The sequence below is a fragment of the Rousettus aegyptiacus genome, unplaced genomic scaffold (assembly GCF_014176215.1).
Source record: "Rousettus aegyptiacus isolate mRouAeg1 unplaced genomic scaffold, mRouAeg1.p scaffold_m13_p_4, whole genome shotgun sequence".
Classification (NCBI taxonomy): domain Eukaryota; kingdom Metazoa; phylum Chordata; class Mammalia; order Chiroptera; family Pteropodidae; genus Rousettus; species Rousettus aegyptiacus.
This window is the reverse complement of record NW_023416307.1, coordinates 102,768,260-102,790,370: the sequence shown is the minus strand read 5'-3', so window position 1 is coordinate 102,790,370 and position 22,111 is coordinate 102,768,260. Positions and strand designations below refer to the sequence as shown.

Here is a 22,111-nt window from a genome sequence, read left to right as displayed (position 1 = left end):
AGAAAGGGACCATTTACAATAAAGTGGAAATGTGAGGATCCGAATAGTCATGTCAGGCTTAACATTTATTTATTAATCACGTTTTATTCATTTCCTCCAAAAGTCGTCCTCAACTATCAACTGATATAGCCTGGCTTAACTATTAATGAACATTGAAGTTTCCTTATGGTTACTCTTAATTGCAGTTTCATTTTCCAGTCATTTTACTTAGAATAAAGACCTTTTACTAGTACATTTGACTCTACCCCAAACCAATGTTCAAGCTGACTTTTCTAGAGGGATTAGAAGGCCAATTCTTTGCAAAAGCTACATTTATTGGTCAAGTTTGTTTTCTAAGAAGACTACATAATGGATACTCAGGGAAAGTTTCATAAAGAGAATTAATTGATATTCGATCTTTCTTTTCTTCTTTTCCATTCTTATTTTCTCTTTTCTTCCTGTCTACCCTTGCACTCCTTCCCCCCTTTCTTCTTTCTTCCTCTGCTTCTTTTCTTTCTTTCTTATTCTTTTTTATCTTCCATCAATTAGTCATTTAATTATTCAGCCATTTAGCAATGTATGAATGCCTACTAGGGATAAAGACATAAATAGTATGTGGTCCCTGCCATCATGAAGTGTCCAGCCCAACAGGATAGGCAGTGAACCAATTATTTCAATTAGGAGACATGCTGCAAAAGAAAAGTTGAGCTTGCTAAGAGAGCACATTATGGGTATTAAGAGAGAGTCTTTGGGAAATAGGTTCATTCAACAAATATTTACAGGCAAGACATGAACCCAGTACTGAGGTTGAAGTGGTAAAATGAAAAAAAAAATTGCTGTCCTTACCCTCTATAAGAATAGTAATACATCATTTAAAGTGCCAAAACAATGCCTTGTGAATATTATTGTGAGGTAACTATGTGAGATTATAGGATTGTATAATAGGAAAATCTAACTTATAGCATGGAGACCACCCAAGGAAGACCACCCAAAGAAGACCTCAATAGTAAATACAGGGCAAAAAAAAAATGTACAGGGTAGATCTTGTTACCTTATTTTTTAAGATAATTTTTTTTTTAATTCCAACTTTATATTCTCCATTAGTATCTTTTTTTCCCACAGAAAACCTGAGGTTGTGATAATTTCAAATTTCTTGGCTATGCTTGGTCATGGACATGAAACCATCAACAACAAAATATACTACAGAATGTCAAGTTCTCTGGCAGAAGAAAAGGATTAGACATTAGCAATTTTCCACAAGTGTCCATTCTTAAATGGTTGACCCAATTCGTAGCCCAGAGCAGTCCAGTTGGTAGGTATAAGCAATTTCTATTAAATGTTCATTCTGGCAGCAAATTCTGTTTTATGATGTTTTTAGCCATCTGCCTGCCAGTCATTCCTAACCTCATCTTTCTTTTCCATCATGACATATAATTGTCATCTGTGAGGATTTTTTTAAAAGGAAATGTTATCCTTAGTAATCCATCTTCTTTATGTTTTCTCACTTGAATAGGGCAAGACAATGATACATTGAGCTGTGAAAGAGGGATCATTGCTAAGAGCATATTGTGCTTGGCATTTTTTAACTTTTCAAGCTCCAAGAGAGTTGCTGCTGCCAGAAATAATCTTAAAATGTTGTGGGGGGTTTTTTATCCTTTTGGATATTATAAAACTTCTATTCCTGTTAAAAATAGATTTTGATAATGTATGTGGAGTTCCAACAAACACAAGAGAAAGAGAAAAGGGGAAAGTGGAGAGCTGCCCTATGGAGCTACCCAGCAGGGGACCTTCCCATCGCCACCTGGGGGAACATGGACAAAAGGAGGGAGAATCTGTGGTGGAGGGAGAACTTAGAAATTGATGTCCATTTAACAAGTCTAACTTTTTCAGATAGCTTGCATTAGCCAGATAATTATTGAATGTACTTCTAACCTGAAAGAACAATGGGACCCCCTTATAAGGCTTGATTTGAGATATGAGACTAATTTCTTACATTTTAGATTCGTTTTCTATAGACAAAGAAATTTGAAGGTAGAAACAATAAACTGGAAAATCTGAATAGTATAGACAACCTCTATACTGGCTTGTTCCTTATGCCACATTTTCTGCCATTTGCTAGTAGATTACTTCACCTGTCTTATTTGCTGGATCTACAGATGCTGGGTGAAATCCAGAAAATAATCCATTTTATGTATAATCCACAAGCCAAAAATAAGCAAAAATAAAAAGATGGAGGAAGCTCAATTTCCTGAAGACTTAACTGACTTTGCTTTGAGATGCCATAGATCATCTTCAAATCATTTTGACTTGGATCGATATAAAATTTAGAAATGAATTAGCATTGGTGCCGAAGAAAAGTCTTAAAGGTATTTACGTGACAAATATTATTATTATGATTTTGCAATAACCTTGACGGTTGAATTTCAAAGAACAATTCACCAGGTAATCTTTAAAATGTAGATAAAACATATTTAAACAGACAATTTTCTGGTTCCCAGAAAGGGTTATGAGAAACTTAACTTTGCTTTCACTGGGGACAAAGCTGGGGAATGTTTTGGTTGCCAGTCTCCCTTTTCAAGTAGCCAGTAAATGAAAAGAGTAGATAAGACTTCAAAGTCAGTTCCACAGGGCCCTAAAGAATTCATCCCTGTTATTATAAGTCCAGAATTTTATTTCCTTTCACAGAATTTGATCAGTTTCTCATTGTATCTTAGGTAAACACAGTAAATGTGAGCTTCTGATATAGCCAAGAAGTGAAAAACAGATAAAAATTTGTGGGGGAATATATCTTACAAGCTTACTATGCACTATTTTACCAAAGACATTCATCCTTCTCAAGAAACAGTTCCATACTATTTGTGGAAAAATCTATATTTGTAATTCATTTTTCATCTGTTCTATTAATCATTTACCCATCCATCCATCCATTCATCCATTCATTCATCAATTCATTCATCCATTCATTCATCCATTTATTCATCTGTCCAACAAAATACTTGTCATTTAATATTAGCTTTAGAAAGCTGATTATCTGCTAAGTATAGTTGTTTTTACTTTTTCTTAGCAGAGGAATCCAGCAAAGATTATTATACTGAATGTCAAAAAATAAAATAACTAGAGGTGCTTTCTTCTTTCCTCCAATGCACATTATTGCACTCCCTTAGATAATCTATACAGCTTCACAAAGCACAACTTGAAAACTTCTAAGCAAAGGACCACAGATGTGAGACTTGCTCTGTGAAAGATATAGTATTTTTGTTTTGTCAACACAAATCGGTAGAACCGGGTTTTGTAGTCATGATAGATCAAAAGATTAAATTTTTCTGATTGACTATGGCTAGATCAGTCACAAATGTAAACTTTAGGAATCGGGAGATTTGGGTATGATGGCGCTAATCAGACTTCCTTAATGTTAAAGTCTTGTGGGCCTCTGACACCTAGTTCTAGGTTCCATATTGGCATACCTGAGCAGTAAGTATAATTGAAGCCATAGTTCAACTTGTCATGACCATATGAGCTTGTTATTTAGAGCAACACTACCCTGGCTTCCAGCATGCAAATTCATCATCCATGAGCCTAAGGAAGATGTGGTTTGGGGTCACCGAATTTATATACATGGTTTTAATGAAAATGGAACACTCATCAATCCCTAGTCACTGAGCTTTCCTCCCTTTTTAGAGAAATGGCAGCCTGTGTGTCAGGGTGGGACTAGGGAAAGAGAACTATGTATGAGATCAGAGGATCTGGATTCTGGTCCAGATGCCACCAGGTACTTACTAGGTAAAATGGGGGCAAGTATTTAAACTGCTCTTAGTCTCAGTTGCCTCCTCTGTAAAATGAGGGTGATCATAACCTCACTGAGCTATTGTGAGCAAAAATTAAATGAAAGTTTATAATGTGTTTACCATGGTGTCAGACACATAATAAATAATAAACGGTTAGCTCTTATACTATTATTATCATCATTAGTTATATGACTATATTATTCAGCTGTTTTAAGTCTTCATCCTCACTAGAAAATGAGGGTAACAATAGTCCTATTTCTGTCTTTGAACTATTTTGCAGATTAAATAAAATGTTTCATTAGAAAAAAAATAATAATCTCTGTTCTTCAGGAGATTACATTACAGTGGAAAACACATAGGTAGTAAGTATAATTAATAAATAAATTATATATTATAGTTGAAAGTTACAGGTACTCTGGAGGTAGGAGTGGGGATATCCAGCAAAGTAAGGAAGATTATGAGTGCTTGCTAAGGGAATTATGATTTCAATATTGTGGTCAAATGTGTCTTTGATAAAATGACATTTGGGCAATATGTGGAGAATTGACAGAATGAGTCAGAGATATGCTAGAAGAATGTCCCAGGTGGTATATAGTTCAATTTATCAAGATCAGAAAAGACTGTTATTTAGAGCAACATCTACTTGGGTTTACAGCAATCTTCAAGAGGGATCATGCCTGCCATGTTCAAACCATAGTCTACAAAAAAACTAGACTCCCTGGAACAGAGGGAAGGTGAGGAGGGTGGTAGCAAATGAGGTCAAAAACTTGGTTGGAGGGTTAAGAGAGACAGGACAGATAATTAACCTTGATAACCATTCTAAGCCAAGTGTCGGACTTCCTTTTGCAAGTTTTCCATCAAAAAAGAATGACTATTTGTGGCAAGATGCAAAAAAGTATGTTTTGGAGTCCAACAAACCTGAGTCACACTCTCGTGATACTGGGCAAGTTGTTCAACATCTCTGAGCATCAGCTTTTTACCAGCAAAGTGGGACAATACCTTGTACAGTTGCTGGTAATTTTATAATCAATGTACGTAAAGTGCCGAATGCAGTGCTCAGCATCCAATTCAGAACTCGCTAAATGGCAATGAGCACTGAGATGACATAGAACTGTTCCTTTGGCTCATTTACAATTGTGCTGTGAGGGATGGACTTTCGGCCTCCAGTGGCCACTTTGCTGTCCATATTTTTTAACTCGGGGAAGTAATTCAGATAATCTGGTATGTCTGTCACTGTGTCTGCTAGATTGACTGTAAATTAAATAAGACTCAAGATACATTAAAGCCAAGTGCTAACTTTAAAATCGGTGGTATTTTCTTAAAGTGTAGAACCAGCTATTACTGACTTGACTGAGGGTATTTACAATTGACAATTATAAGCTAAAGTGTCCTGATTACAGGTGTCGAGGTTAAACAGTATAATGTGTGATTAGCCCTGTTGTTCCGTTAACTTTAATCCCAGTGATGGGCATGTAGGGGGACTGAGATGCTCTATGATCCAAGTTCAAACCCCCTTACTTCCTACTCAGGACATTGCCCTGGCCTTTTGTTCCTATATTTTGCTACCTGGCACTTCTCTAACCACTCCTGAAAACATGCCAGGGTGGTCACTCTCGAATAATATCCAGATCACATCAATAAATGGTACTTTAAAGTCCCCATTTTTGTTGCATTGCAACATAGAATAATACCAACATCTCTCCATGGAGAAGTAAGTCTTCTGTAATTAAATCTTATCTCAGGTCTTCAGTTTCATCTACCGTAATGTATTTTTAAAAATACTTGGAAAAAATACTCAGACCAGGACTTCCAATCAAGATGGAACCTTTTACCACACCTCATTCTCCCTAACCCAAAGCTCCAGAGCAGGAAAGCTGGCTGTGAAAACCAGCAAGGATTCTTTTCAGGTGTGATGAAAGGCTGCTATAGGACAAGACACCCTCTTAAAGGGCCCAATAGACTCACTCACTGACAAACGCGTGCCCTAATCTCCAGTGATGGGACAGCAGTTCGAAAAGTATCAGGTGCATATGGAGAGGGCAAGAACTGTAGGGGCTACTCTCTCCTGGACTAATGCGCTGGTGGGTGCCATTATTCCTTACAGGCACAGGTGGGCACAATATCTGAATCTCTATTAATGTGGCTAACACTGCTCCACCCCACCCTGGTGATTTGCTGAGAATTTACCCCACCCAATTCATATATCAGATAAAAACCTCTTTCAGAGGCTAATCCATACAAGTAACTGGCCTGGACCCATACTGCAGACTTTCCTAAAATCTCTCAAAGGTCCACAAACCCCAAATAAGCAGTGGCTGACCACAGCGTTCCCCGTACCTCTTGCTAAGTGGCTTTAAGCCTAGAACTAGTGGCAACAAGCCTTGGTACACAACATATCCATTCCAAGGTGTCTTCCAGCCCAGCTCAGGCAGCTACCAACCACAGATCACATTTAAGCTCTTCCCGGATATCCCTGTGCTGGACACAGACAGTGGCTGACCTTGGCTTGCACCAGAACTGCTCCCAAGAGGCCCCAGAGCCAATGTGCCTAATGGCTGGATTTGGACTACACCTAAGCACCACCTAAATAGTGCTACAAACAACACATCCAAAGAGTGGACTCAGTGGGTACCAGAGGCCCATTAAAGCAAATCCTGCTCCATGAGGTCAGCCCTCACTCAACAGCTTATCTGCTATAGTCATGGCCAGGCTTCACAACCTGCAATTCCACCTACTGACATACCAACAACAATCAAGACTCAACTACAACAGGAGAGTATATATAACTGACAAAAGGGACACCCCTGGAGGCCCTGGCTCAGGTGAATAAAAAGATTGTGCCACTTGGCCCCACAGGATATCTACTACATAAAGCCACTGTGCTAAGACCAGAAGACATAGCAGATCTACGTAACACATAGTAACAAACATGGGGAGGCAGCCAAAATAAGGAGACAAAGAAGTATATACTAAATGAAAGAATAGGACAAAGGTCTAGAAAAATCTACCAAACACAGAGTTCAAAACACTGGTTATAAGGCTGCTCAATGAACTGAGGTGAGGAGGAGAAGAATAGATAATCTCAGTGAAAACTTCGAAAAAGATATAGGAAACATGAAGAAGGACATAGAAGGCAAAGCATTTAAAATAAACAGTCAGAAATGAGGACTACAACAACTGAAATAAATACATTAGATGGAATCACAGCACATTAGGTGAATGAATCAAAGGATTGATTCAGCAGTTTGAAAGACAAGGTAGCAAAAAACACCTAATCAGAACAGCAGAAATAAATAAATTAATTAAATAAATAAATAATAGAATTTTTAAAAATGAGGATAATTAAGGGACCTCTGGGTCGACAGCAAGCATACCAATATTCATATAATAGGGGTACCATATAAAAGAGAAAGCAAAGAATTAAAAACCTATTTCAAAAAAAAAAAAAAAAGAATAACAGAAAAGGGTAGGGAATAGACATAAAAGTATAGGAAGCACATAGAGCTCCAAACAAGATAGACTTAAGGGACCCATACCAAGACACATCATAATTAAAATACCAAAGTTTAAAGACAAAGCAAGATTCTTCAAGGCAGCAAGACCAAAGCAGTTAGTTACCCGCAAGGAAGCTCCCATAAGAATATCAACTGACTTCTCAACAGAAACTTTGTAGGCCAGAAGGGATTGGCACAAAATATTCAAAGTGATGAAAAGCAAGAACCTACAACCAAGATTACTGCACCCAGCAAAGTTATCATTTAGAATTGAAGGACAGAAATAGAGGTATCAGTAAAAATTGTAGTAATTTTAGAATGTGTTGAAACTTAAGCAACTAGCAGCTTACAATAGATAGCTTAAACATAACTTGGTATATACAAAGCACATGGTATTCACAAACCAAAAATCTGCATTAGATATACAGGAAAAAAAGAGAAAGGAATCTGAACACAACACTACAGAAAGTCATCAACATACAAAAAAAAAAAAAAAAAAGATAAAGGAACAGAGAACTACAAAAATGATCAGAAAACAATTAGTAAATGATAATTACATATTATCAATAATTGTTTTAAATGTAAATGGATTAAGTACACCAATCAAAACATGAATGAATAAAAAGTTGTGGTACATACATACAGTGGAATATTACTCAGCCATAAAAAATGAAACCTTTTCATTTGTAATAACATGAATGGACCTAAAGAGTATTATGTTAAGTGAAATAAGTCAGAAATAGAAAAATAAACACTATGTGATTTCACTTACACGTGGAATCTAAAGAACAATACAAATAAACAAACAAAACAGAAACAAATTCATAGATACAGAGAATAAACTGATGATTGTCAAATAGGAGTAGGTTTAGGGGTCTGTGTGGAAAAGGGAAAGAGATTAAGAAGTACAAATTGGCAGTTACAAAACAGTGAAAGGTATGTAAAGTACAGCATAGGGAATATAGTTAATAATATTGGAATAACTGTATATAGTGTCAGGCTGGTACAAGACTTACTGGGGAGATCATTTCAAAAGTTATATGTGTCTAACCACTATGCTATTACCCTGAAAGTAAAATAATATTGAATGTCAACTGTAATTGAAAAACTTCTTGAAATTATAAACAAACAAACAAACAAATATATAAATAACTCTGACTGACTCCTTAGAGAAATATCTGAATCTAGGACCTGAGTAGGAAATAAGTAAGATAAGCCTGATAGGACCAGAAATTAAGGAAGTGCTCCCTAAAAAGAGTGAGGGAAAAGATACACAGAAACCAGCTGAAAGAGCTCACAATAATTGAAGTTGGAATATTTTTAGCAACAAAATAAATAACACAGTGTTGGATTATAACCCAAAATATAAAATAAATACTCATGAGTCTATATTAATATAAATGAATAAAAGTAAATAGATGAGAGAGACAAGACAAATCTATTATGCTGAAGAATTATCAATAGTTTTAGTAGATACGCCACCCTCAAGGAGGTAGAGCATAACTTCCCAGTTCTTAAGTGTGGGCTGCACATGGTAACTTGCTGAAAAAAAAAAAAAAAAAAAAGGAAAATGTGAGAGGGAGTAGGGTTAGGGAGAGGGAAGAGTGCAGAAATCTGACAAGCACCACCTGGGCCAAGTGATCAAGGTCAACATCAACAACAATAAGTTACATTGGTAGTATATACCCTTACTATCAACAGTATATATGTGATGAGAATGGCATTTTACCTCTGTGGTCTTCCTCTAAAAACACATAACTTCAGTCTAATCATGAGGAAACCATCAGATAAATCTCATTTTAGAGACATTTTATAAACTACCTGACCAACACTGCTCAGAACTATAAAGGTCATTAAAAAGAAATGTCTGAGAAACTATCATAGCCAAGAGCAGCCTAAGGAGATAAGACAATGAAGTGTAATGTGGATCCTCAAAGGGATCCAGGAACAGGAAGAGACATTAGGTAAAAGCTAAGGAAATCTAAATTAAAGCATAGACTTTAGTTAGTAATTATGTATCAATATTGGTTTAAATTTAGCATATTAATATGATATAAGGAGAATAGAAATAGGAAAAATAGGGCGTGGCATATATGGGAACTTAGTACTATCTTCACAAGTTTTCTGTAAATCTAAAACTGTCCTATAGTTAAATTTTAATAAAAATGCCTGTCTTTCATATTAATGAAATGCTTCCCCATCATTATCCCCTGTTGAAGCTCTGCCCTATCTTTCATAACTTAAGAAGCCTTTCTAATTCTTCAAAAATGAATGTGTCTACTCTTCCACCTATGTCCTCAGAACTTGGTACCTACATTTTGATGTTAATTTTTATTAATTCACTTATTCCTTCATTCATTCAATCAACAGTTATAGAGCATGTACACCAGTTGTTGACAAGAGGGCTGTGAGGAGACAAGCAAAAACTTTGACCCTGACCAAGCTTATAGTTTGCCTAGGGTCACAGACCTGTAGTTATAATTGTGCAAGGGAATATATAGGATGCTCAGAGAATGAAAAGTGATGGAAGTGAGGGGATGTTCTCTAAATAACCAACCTTGGTGTTCAGTTTAAAAGAGAGTTAACTGGGTAAATGCATTTGAGTTGAGGGTAGGTTGTGGAGGAATGGGAGGTAGGAGAGAGTTTTCCAGGAGAAAACATATTTATAAAGTTCCTGAGCCAGAAAGGAGGGGGCATCTCCAAATGAATACATCAATGTGACTGGATTTTATTACCATAGGTAGCATATACGGTCACTTTACTCTGTATCAGGCTCAGTGGTAATCCTTACACATGTTATTTTGGTTTATACTCACACAACCCTATGAGGCAGGTGTTATTATTGTTCTTATTTTATAGATGAGGAAACTGATGGCAAGTGACAGACCTAAGATTCAGACTAAAACAAGCTGATTTGAAAGCCCAAACTCCTCCCTTAAGTCAGAAATTCTTGTGAATGTTTCTGTCACATTAAACTAGGGTTTCTCAACCTCAGCACTATTGACATTTTAGGCCAGATAATTATTTGTTGTGAGAGGCTCTCCTGTACTTTGTGAGACATTCAGCAGCATCCCTGACCTCTACCTATTAGACACCAGTAGCACCCACCCTCCATCTGAAATGATGATTAAAAATGTCTCCAGACTTTGCCAAATATCATTACTGGGAGGACAAATAGGAAATCATCCCACCCCCTACCCCCAATCCCTGCACTGAGAACCATTGGGTGAAGTTGTGTCTTAAGCCCTCCCTCCTTCTTTCTCTCCCTACTATCTTTCCTCCCTCCTCTCCTTTTTATCAGTGTTCCCTAAGTGCCCACCATGTATGGATGGGCTGGATTCATATTCCTTACAGTTTACAGCACAGTAACTTGTATATAGTCATTGTCTCACAAATGCTTGCTGAATTTCTGCCAAATGAAACCTAAATGCCAAGAATCATAAAGTTATGGCTCATTCTTGTTAAATGAAGAACATTTTTCCTGAATGCAAAACTTGATGTTGGAAACATTAATGCCTGGTTTCTGATCACTTTGAGTATCTTTTGTGACCTTGGAGAAATGGCTTAACTGATGTCCTGCAGGCTGGAAGGACCTACCTGAATGCTCACCAAACCTCTAGACAAATTCAGGAGTGCACTTGTTAAGAACCTGGTGAAGAGTGACATACATTATTAGGATGTCAACAAATACTGATGAATGTTTGACTGACCTGTAACAATTAAATAAAACCATAAACCTAGGTTTGTATTTTGAGATGCCATTTAAAGCACATACCCATTTCCTCCAGCAGTTCTATCAATCTTGCATGGTATCTAGATTTGGGAAATGACTCCCCAGTTAAATTTTCTATTTAGCCTTCTTTAGAGTGGGCAGGCAGCAGGAGGGAGAGCTAAATTCTGGGCAGTTTTCCTGCAACTGCAGGTGCTATATCACTGGAAGGTCAGTTTCTTGTCATTAGTGGAAGCTCAGAGAATTGCAAATGCAAAGATAACACGGGAGTGAACTCCAAAAATATAATGCACTTAAATCAAGTAGCATCTTTATTTTGTTAGCTTCGGGCATTCACTACTCCACTGTCTTTCAGTACATCCAGCCTGGAATTGCTGCCTCTTGAGAGCTATTCATTTATGCTCTTTGTAGAATTTGAAGTGTAGTGCTATAATGCTTATTGTCTTTTCCAACATTATATAGACCCTGTATATAGTCTTGTCTATGTGTAGTGGGAGAGAATCCCATAGTAATTGTACTTCTCAGAAACTATTGCTCTAATTTATCTCACTTTCCCCAACCCCTTCACATATATCTCACAGGCCTACATGGATGCTGCATTATTTCTAACTGGTGTCCCTATTCTTTCTCTCTTGCCAGAAGGAGGGACATGTGAAGTGATAGCAGCACACAGATGTTGTAATAAGAATCGTATTGAGGAGCGGTCCCAAACAGTAAAGTGTTCCTGTCTACCTGGGAAAGTGGCTGGAACAACAAGAAACCGACCTTCCTGTGTCGATGGTAAGTAACTGGTTTTACATATATGTGTTCGTACAGGTGTTCACCATGCATAATACGTATTTTTTGTTTCATCTAAACATAGTTCAAGATAATGAACAAGGTGTAGCCAAAATAGAGGGAAATTACACAAATGCCACTCCTAAGCATAGAGTTTAAATTCTTGTTTCTCTGGCTTTGGGATTTTCAAATAGCTCTATTTTAACATTTTTTAGAGAAGAAATTTGAGGGTCCAGCTTATTGGGGAAGTGATTTTAAATTGAGGATATAGATAATGATGATAGTGATAATGATAGTATTCATTTAGCACATATTTAATGAGAATTCACCATATGCCAGGTACTTCTTGAGTGTTTCACATACATTTATGAACAGGTAAAAGTGTCCTGAGTATCCACCATGTGCCAAGCACTGTCCTAAATGCTTCTTATGCATTATTTTACTTACTCCTCCCAACAATTCTATGATGTTTATCTATTGCTATGTAACAAATTACCCTCCTTTCACAAAAAGAAAAACATAAACAAAACAAAACAAAAAACAGAAACATGGTAGCAGATCTAAACAGCAAACAATATCTCATAATTTCTTTGTGTCAAGAATTCATCATAGCTGGGTGGTTCTGGCTCAGGGTCTCTCATGTAACCACAGTCAAGATCTGACTGGTGCTGAAGGATGGTTTTAACATGGCTCATTACATGGCTGTTAGGAGGTGCCCTTAGTTCTTGCCGCATTGACCTCTCTGTTGGAGCTTGGTGCTCAGACAACATGGCGGCTGGCTTCCTTCAATGCGAGTGATCCAAGAGAACAATACATGATATTTCTTTAATGTTATAACCTCAGAAGTTATACTTCATTGCTTCCAGAATACCTTCTTGATTATACAAGTCAGCCCTACCTGTTCAGCATGGGAGTGGGCTACAGGACTTAAACACTAGAAGCCAGGGATCATTGGAAGAGATACACTTTCTCGCTTATTTTTAAATTTTTTCCCCCAGCTTTATTGAATATAATAGACAATTGGTTACTTTACATTGTACAATTCAGTGAGGTTTTTATTCAGTTATATAGGCATACAATAATATATTCGTTTCAGTTGTACAGCATAGTGATTAGAGCTCAAGTGATCACCCCACTAAATTTAGTACCTCTCTTCCCCTTTTCATATTTATTACAGCATTTTTGACTATTTTCATTATGCTATACTTTATAACTTCATAACTATTTTGTAACTATCCATTTGTATTTCTTACTCTTTTCCCCTTCTTCACCGTCCTCTTAACCCCCTTCCTGTCTAGAAGCCCTCGTAATAGTCTCTGTATCTATGAGTTTGTTTCCATTTTTATTGTTATTGTTATTTATTTTGTTCTTTAGATTCCACATGTACATGAAATCATGTGGTACCTGTCTTTCTCTATCTGACTTACTTTATTTAGTGCAATAACCTCTAGACCATGAAGGCAATATCTCTCCCCATCCCCTTCCTTTCAGACTGTGTGTGTCTTTTAATCTGAAGTGACTTTCTTATAGGCAGTACATATAAGGATCTTGTTTTCTTATCTACTCACCTACTCTATCTTTTGGTTGGATTACTTAACTCCTTTCCATTTGAGGTACTTGTTAATAAGAATGTAGTTATTATCATTCTTTATTCCTGTTTTTGATACATGTTTTTTTCTTCTTCAAGAAGTCCCTCCAACATTTCCTGTAAGACTGGCTTGGTGGGTATAATTCCCTTAGCTTATTTTTGTCTAGGAAGCTCTTTATCTATCCTTCAACTCTAAATGATAGCTTTGCTGTATAAAGTATTCTTGGTTGTAGATCTTGGATTTTCATTATGTCAAATATTTTGTGCCAAGCCCTTCTGTCCTACATAGTTTCTCTTGAAAAATCAGCTGCCATTTTTGGGGGGCTCCCTTGTATGTAACTAGCTGCTTTTTTCTTGCTGCTTTTAATATTTTCTCTTTGTATTTAACCTTTAGCATTTTAATTATGCGGTGTCTTTGTGTTGGCTACTTTGGGTTCTTCTTTCTTGGAACTCTCTGAGCTTCCTGAGGTAGTATGTCTATTTCCTTCACCAGCTTAAGGAAGTTTTCCATCATTATTTTTTCATATATCTTTTCCACTTCTTGTACTCACTCTCCTCTATTAGATATCCCTATTACATTGATGTTTTTACACTTAATTTTGTCCCAAAGACTCCTTAAATTATTATTATATTTTTGGCTTCTTTTTTCTTGCCATTTTGAATGGATGACCTTGGTTTTCCTGTCCTCTATTGGTGGTTTGATTCTCTTCTTCATTCACTCTGTTAATTCCCTCTAACACACTCTTCATCTCAGATAATGTATTCTTCATTGCTGACTGGTTCCCTTTTATAATTTCCATTTCCAATTTGAAGTATTTTATCTCTTTGTTAAAGTTCTCACTGAGTTCATCTATACTTCCCCTAAGTTCATTGAGCATCTTTATAACCAGTGTTTGGAATTCCATATCTGTTAGATTGCTTAACTCCATTATGCCTATATCTCTGTTCTGTTCTCTCATATAGTTTCTGCATCTTTGTCTTCCCATTTTGGCTACCTTTTTTTGTCTGTTTCTATTTACTAAGCAAAGCTCCTAAGTATCCTGGTCTTATTATCGTGGCTTTGTGTAGTAGGTGAGGCACAGTCCTAAGAGGGGTTCAGTAGCAGGTCAGTTTTAGCCCCACCCTGTGTCCCTCTGGGGCTACCTGTTAAGATTCAGTAAGCAATCCACAGATGCTGTGTTTATAGTGGCCTCAAAAAGCCATGCCAGAAACCAAGATCGGCTGCCATGAGTGTGAGTCTTTGCGCTGCTCAGTAAGTTGCATAAGACTCGCAAAGGACACAATGGGATGTGGCTTGGGTAGGGCTGCAAGGTGGGGGAGTTTCAGTGAATCATCTGGGCAGAGTGGCCTCTGTAATATGTTCGATGATGTCTCAGCTATGGCGGTGCTTGCTTCCACACACTGGGAGTGGGGAAGGAGTCAACAGAGGAACAATGGATACCACCAGCACTTCTACCCAGGAGAAAGCCTCACCTTCCACCCTCTCTCTGACAACTCAGAGTCCCCCTATAAGTCCCTGGTGCACCCCCAGCAGCTGGTCCTCAGAGTGAGCGAGTCCGTCGCCATGAAAGTCTGGTAGCAGACACGGCTCCTTTAAGAGGTGTCTACAGCTGCCGGCTGAAACTGCCGTAGTGTAGTCTCCGTCCCACTCAGACACTCAGAATCGGGCAGCCTCATGTCCTTGGCCCCTCCTACCTCCTGCAGTTGCATGATGATTTCTTATTTCTTATTTCTCCCTAGTTGTAGGGCTTGTATTCATCTAGACCTCAGGCAACTCTACTTATTGTTTGCTTGTGTTTCTGTCACAATTTTGATGTGGTCATAAGAACAGATAAATAAAGCCACTATCATGTACGACATTTTGCCCTGTCTCCTCTGCCTCCTATTTTAAACATGAAGAAACTAAGGCTTATAAGGGTTAAATGTTTTGTTGGTCCTATGTCTGGTAAGTCATAGCTCAACTGACCCTTGATCCCAGAGTAACTGACTCTAATACCAAGTCTTGACCAGCATCTTTAAAAGAATTTTATATGCTCTGTCAAACAGTGAGTCCTAAGTTCAAGGAAACATAAATTGCCCTCTTCATCTTTATCTTTCATAATTTTAGAGCCAGGTTTGAGTTGATTTTCAAATTCTTCAGTAAGAAAATCAGGGCTCAGAGAAGTAAATCACTTGTTCAGGATCACACAGCAGGAATCGGAACCTGAATCTCTTGGCTTAGGTTTCCTTCTTCTACTTCTAGATATAAATCTAGATTGGCTCATATTATTTATTTTCATTATGAATCATTAGGTGGTTAGTAAAAGAAACAACTTCAATTTACATAAAAAGGAAGTTATTTTTTCAAAAAATAGAGACATTCTGGGGAACTTAATTATAGGAAATTCGGTGAAACCACATGGTATTCATAAATTCTTCAGGCAGCTGTCATCTTATTTACTTTGCTTCTTATCTCTATTTGCCTCATTCTCCTCTATGTGGGCTGGTTCCCTCTTCAGGATGTTAGCTTTTGCTCCCCCATAACTAAGGGCTTGCGCGAGGCTCTTATTTCCATAGTGCCAATTATCATCTAATTCAACATCATAGTATATCCCAAATATATTTGACTCTGTTCCTGTGTCTTAAACATATTCTCCAAAAGACTAGACATGATTGGCCCAGCTCAGGTCACATGTCAATCTTTGACCAATCAGCCACAGTCAGAGGAACAAAGTAATGTAGCTACCCATTCTGTACTACGAGAAGGTCAAGTTGTTGTTGTTGTTGTTGTTGTTGTTCTTGTTGTTGTTATTTAAAAATAGGATATTTAAAAAACTAGTTTAGGGAATACACTGTAGTTTATAGCTCTCGATCAGGACAATTGTCAGGGGTCATTTGGCAATTTCTGGAGACATTTTGGTCTAAATATTTATTACAGCTAGGGGATGCTATTGGCACCTGGAGGGTAAAGGCCAGGGATAATGCTAAATACCCTACAGTGCACAATGTAGCTGTTCACAGATAAAGTATTATTCAACCCCAATATAATGGAATCAAGGTAGAGAAACTTGCACTATGGTTATTTCAAGATCTCAATCAACATGATGAGGCGCCTCCAGTGAAGAAAAGGCTAGTCTAGAAAAAAATTGTTTCACCTTCTTGTAGAAGGAAACTCTTGGCCATAGAAACCAATAAACATTATAAAACCATGATGATTTCTGATGTTCTCTGCCAAAGAAAGCATTGAGTCTGTTAACTATAAATTTCCATCTTGTTTCCAGTTCATTTTTATCTCTAATGATCTAGAAATAGAATTGCCTTCAGGACTTGGATGCAAGACACAAAGAGCAATTCAATGTCTGTGCTGGCAGAGGGGGGAATGGCATCTGGCTCTAGGTTTCTGTGAGAAGTTAAGCCACAAAATGGTAATATTTTGCCTCTCAGAACAAGTTTGTTTGACTTTGGAAACTACAAACCTTATAATGTGGTAGGTTCAGACAAGAGGGTTATTAGTCTCTATCTTTCAAGCGAAAGTCAATAAAGTATAGAATGTTCTATAGTCTCAAACTAATTGTTAATAGTTTCCAAAGCATTCCACTCCTCCAAAATCTTTGAATCCATTGGCTTATGTGGAAAAGTCTATGTGTTGCTATGATCAAAATTGATTTTATGTCCTAGATCTCTACATGCAAAATAAATACAAAGTGTATATATAAAGTATTATTTCTAGTATAGTTCATGAAGATCATGAACTATGAAGTTAAACAGGCATGAGTGGGATCTCAGCCTTACCAGTGAGTAACAGAATGACCTTGGGGAAATCACATTTGCTTTTTAACCTGTTTCCTCATCTGTAAAATGGGGCTAATAATTGTTTCTACTTCATAAAGTTGTGATGAAGATTAAGGAAATTATGGGTACAATGCACTTCGCATAACATGGTTCCCATCGAGTGTTCATTAATGGTATCTATTTCTTATTTTACTAATATTTGTTGGTAATGCTTAGAAATAGTCATTGTTTTAGAAAGTTTTGTTTCATATTAATTCAGTACAGTGGCATTTTAGCTACTAGCTTTTCTTGGAACTGCTTTTACCTAAATATCCTGGAGATAACTAATGCTGGTTGGTCTTCTTCTTCCTATAATGTATATTCATTATAGGAATCTTGAAAACTACAAAAATACATCCATACATTAAAATCACTGTGATATAATTTCAGAGATTATCATTGCATCGTAAGATAATATGCATATGTTCTTCCAGGCTTAACCCCTCATTAAAGAGAAACTAACATATTTTATTTAACTAAAATGTTCTAGTACTATTTTATCAACAGCTTGTTTCATTTAATATATGATGAACATTTCCCAACTTAATATATACTCTTTAAAATTATTGGTAATAATCACATAAGATTTCAGGGGTGGATACATTATCATTTATCTAAATATCTTCTCTACTTTGGCACATTTACAATGTTTCATGCATTTCTTTTTCTCATCTTAAGAATAGATAGAAACCAACTCCTTTCCTTGACAGCAGTTGACCATCCATGTACCACGTTTGTCCTAAACATATTCTGCCCTTCATTTCCCATAGTAAGTGTTCCAATTGTGCTGTTATTTGCTGTCTCTGAAATTGTAGGTCAGCTGCAATTTATATAGTGTTTTCAAAAACAGAGAAACAGCAGTGATTTTAAAATAAGCATATATTGTTTTAAAATTCAAAATCTGAAACAAGATTTTTAAAAATGGGACATAAATTTTGCAGTCCTATGTTAGCAACTTACTCGGAAGTATAATATGTGACATTTGGAGAAATTTTTTAAGTAGTGGTCTTTTAGTTTTAAAAATGATATTTTATTGCCTAATAAGCAAAAATACCAAAATTTACACTCAACAGCTTAAATTTTGAGATATTCATTTATAAATATTTTTTAAAACATTGTACCCTTGCAGTTTTGTCTAGGGTTATTTTGAAGGAATATGTCAGTGCATTATAATTTATACCCTGTTGTGTTTTATTACTTATTTTATAACCCAAAATGGAGCAGAGGGATATCTTACTCATCATCTTTAGTTGAGACCAATTAAACATAATGTACAGACCTTTAGAAATCTCCAATTACAGTTGACTCTTGGGCAATGCTGGTGTAAGGGGCACCACACCCCAGCCTCCACCCCCATCTCCACCCAACACAGTTGAAAAGCTGCATATAGCTTTTGACTCAACAGACTGTTCTTTGCAGCTATGAATTCTACGAATCCAAGACCAAAAAACGGTATTTTCAATCTGCAGTTGGGAATGCAATAATACTCTTTTTTGTCTGTTGTTAGTTGAATCCACAAATACTAAACTCTGTGGCTATAAAGGGCTGACTGTATTTACTGAAAAAAATCCACACATAAGTAGACCTGTGCAATTCAAGCTCATGTTGTTAAAGGGTCAATTGTACTTTCCAGGGATCAAGAATTAAATGAAGACTCATTATCAAAAAATGATGAGTCAAATTATCTTTTGAATATTAGGCCCTTATCGAGGTATTATTTGCAAATATATTCTCCATATGTAGCCTATAAAACTGAAAGCAATAAACATGAAAAACAAACAGAGACTCATGGACATAGAAAGTGGATTAATGGTTATCAGAAGGAAGGAGGAGAAGGGGGAAGATAGGAGTAAAGAGAGTCAAATATTCAGTGACAGGAAGAACTTTAACTTTGGATGATGAACACACAATGCAATATATATATATATATATATATATATATATATATATAATTCAATATATATATATAATTCAATAATGTCATATATATATGACATTATTGAATTGTACACTTGAACTATTTTATTTTAACAAATGTCACCCCAATAATTTTAATTAAAAAAAGCATAATTATCTACTTAAGGGAAGAATTTTTCTAAGCAGATGATGCAAAACAAACCAAAAAATTTCTATGAGGCTTGTTAAATTATATATTATTATTCTTATTACTCTATAATGGCATAGAAGAGTAACAATGTCAGTCTTAAAAATAATAGAATATAATTAATAAAAATGATAACAATAGTAAAAATTATGACTAACATTTTCTTGAAGTCTTACCATTTACCACTCTTACAAGTCCTTCATGTCTGTACATTCATTTAATTATAACTTCAACCCCATAAGGTATATCCTTCTATTATTTAATTTTACTCACCAGAAAACTGAGACACAGAGACTTAAAGACTTGCTCAAAAGCAGGTAGCCTGAACTATCTGACTCCAGGGCCTCCACTTATCAATCATAGGAAAAACTGGCATCTAAAATAATTACATGTTGGACCATGGGGAATCTTGGGTAAGAGGAGGTAGAGACTGGGTGTGAGTAAGGGAATGGAGGAGAGCAAGGAGAAGCCGGGGTAGCAGGCAGCGTCATTGCAATCACCTGCCTGGAGGAAGCCTTAGCAGCTCCAGGACAGAGAAGAGGCCCCATTAGTAAGTGGGAATGATTTACATGCTTCCAAATTCTCTGCACTCCAGGCATTTGGTGGGGCTATTGGATTAAACATGCTAGAATGAGTGACAATCCCAGATAGTTCCCCTTTAAACAACAATAATCTGAACAAAAACACCTAAACTACACATCAGCATGTCTGAGCATGAGATCTGCACATAAGAGCTACCGCAGGTCAGAACCCCAGGTGTTGGGCGGTGGACTGGGAGAAACAAAGAAGCTTCCTCTAGCATCCAGTGCTCCCTGTAGGAGGAGAGAGAGTGGAGAAGGAGCAGCAAGATTCCTGAACAGCCCTGCCTGGGAAAGCTGTGAGCTCCACACAGCTGGCCGGCAGCAGGGCCCAGTCATCAGGGCAGAAGGTAGAGAAGCGGGATGACAGAAAAATAACAGTTGATTTTTACCAGCAGCAGTTGTAAATCCAAGGCTGAATCACAGTCCCCAAGCCCCAACTCAGAAAACCCCTACCTTATACCCTCCGAGACCAAACACCGTGGAGCCCCAGGGGACTTTGAGCAAATGCTACCAAAACTGTCACTAACACTAACAGGAACTGAGACAGAGGGTACTGACCATGATTAAACATCTATAAGGAAAAAAAAACACATTATTAAGACTTTATATAAGGCAGAGATCAAGAGGCTTAGACGCCACATACTAGAAACCAAAAGAAAAACACCTTCTTTGCAACAGGTGACCAACCATTATATAATTAATCTTCTTTCTGGGAAAAAAAAGTAAAAGAAAAAGCAGGACACACTTTCATTAATGCCCAGGCAGAGAAATAGTCCATTAAACACTAAGAACAACTAAAGCGAAAAGGCATCTCAGAAAGAAAGAGAAAAAGCTCCAGAAAATAAGCATACAGACATAAAAGTATGCGACTTAAATGACAGAGAATTCAGGATGGAACTTCTGAAAAAACTCAGCAAAATCCTAAATGAATCATATCAACAATTTCAGGAATTGAAAAAACACCTAAATGAGCAGAATGAATTCTTTAGGAGGGAGACTGAAACCCTCAAATACAAAACCAAACAAACAAACAAACAAACAAAAAACAAATAGAACTTCTGGAGATGAAGAACAAGAGTTGAAAAATGAAATAGCAAGGCTGGGAAACAGAGTTGACCAAATGGAGGAAAGGATCAGTGATATCAAAGACAGAAACCTAGAAATAAATCATAAGGAAGAAGATAGAAACCAAAGAATGAAAAGTAATGAAAGAGAAATACAAAATCTAGCTGATACCATCAGGAGAGGAAACATAGAGATAATGGGATTTCTTGAAGGGGAGGAAAAAGAGCAGAGATTAGAAAGCATTTTCAGACAATAATGGATGAGAATTTCCCAAATCTAAGGAATGAGCTGGAGCTTGGAATTCAAGAAGTCAACAGAACACCCAATTATCTCAACCCAAAAAGGCCTTCTCTAAGACCCATCATGTTAAAACTATCAAAAATCAACAAGAAAGAAAGAATTCTCAGGACAGCCAGGGAAAAGAAGATGGTAACCTATAAAGGAAAATCCATTAGGTTATCGTTGGACTGCTCAGCATAAACCTTACAAGCTAGAAAGGAATGGAATCAAATATTCAAAATAGTAAATGAAAAGAACTACCAGCCAAGAATAATGTATCCATCTAAGCTCTCCATTAGATATGAGGGAGAAATCAAGATCTTTCCAGAAATAAAAAAAAAAAAAAATTGAGGGAATTCTGCACTATAGTAAGTACCGAAAAGGGTCAGCTCACCTAAAACAAACAAACAAACAAACAAACAAACAAACAAACAAATGTAATTAAGAGTAAGGTGACTAGTAGGCTGATAAAAGCAGAAGAGTGCAACCCTTACTAGGAACAAGGCATTATAAGATCAAAATAAGAAGAAATTTGCTATAGCAAGATAGTAATGAATGTTCAGTATACATAGGAACAAATTGAGACAACAATGACTTAAAGGGAGAGGATTAAAAAATCCAAATTTGCAAAGGGGAATGGAGATAAGGTACACGCAGAAGAAAAGAGATGACTGTATATGTATAACTATCCTTTATATATTCATAATGGTAAGCAAAGAGCAAAGATTCAGAACCGAAGTACATAACATAAAAGAAGAAGAACCAGAAGAAAAACCCACAAAAGCCAACCAAAATAAAGGGAACAAAAACACAAGGACAAGGAAGCAATGGAAACACTACACTACCAGAAAGCAAAAGAGAGAATGGCTTTAAGAAGATCTCATATTTAAATAATCACTCTAAATGTAAATGGGCTGAA

At 36.7% G+C, this 22,111-nt stretch overlaps 1 protein-coding gene across 2 annotated transcripts in view; it reads left to right on the top strand.

Annotated features, from left to right (window-relative positions):
* Positions 1-22,111, top strand: part of TAFA1 (TAFA chemokine like family member 1) — a 499,612-nt gene that overhangs the window by 371,149 nt on the left and 106,352 nt on the right. The window contains exon 3 of one of the 2 annotated variants that reach the window (XM_036219984.1): positions 11,628-11,768. In XM_036219984.1, coding sequence (XP_036075877.1) covers positions 11,628-11,768 — 141 coding nt within the window. The remainder of the gene's footprint in view (positions 1-11,627; positions 11,769-22,111) is intronic. The other variant, XM_036219985.1, reaches the window with a different exon arrangement.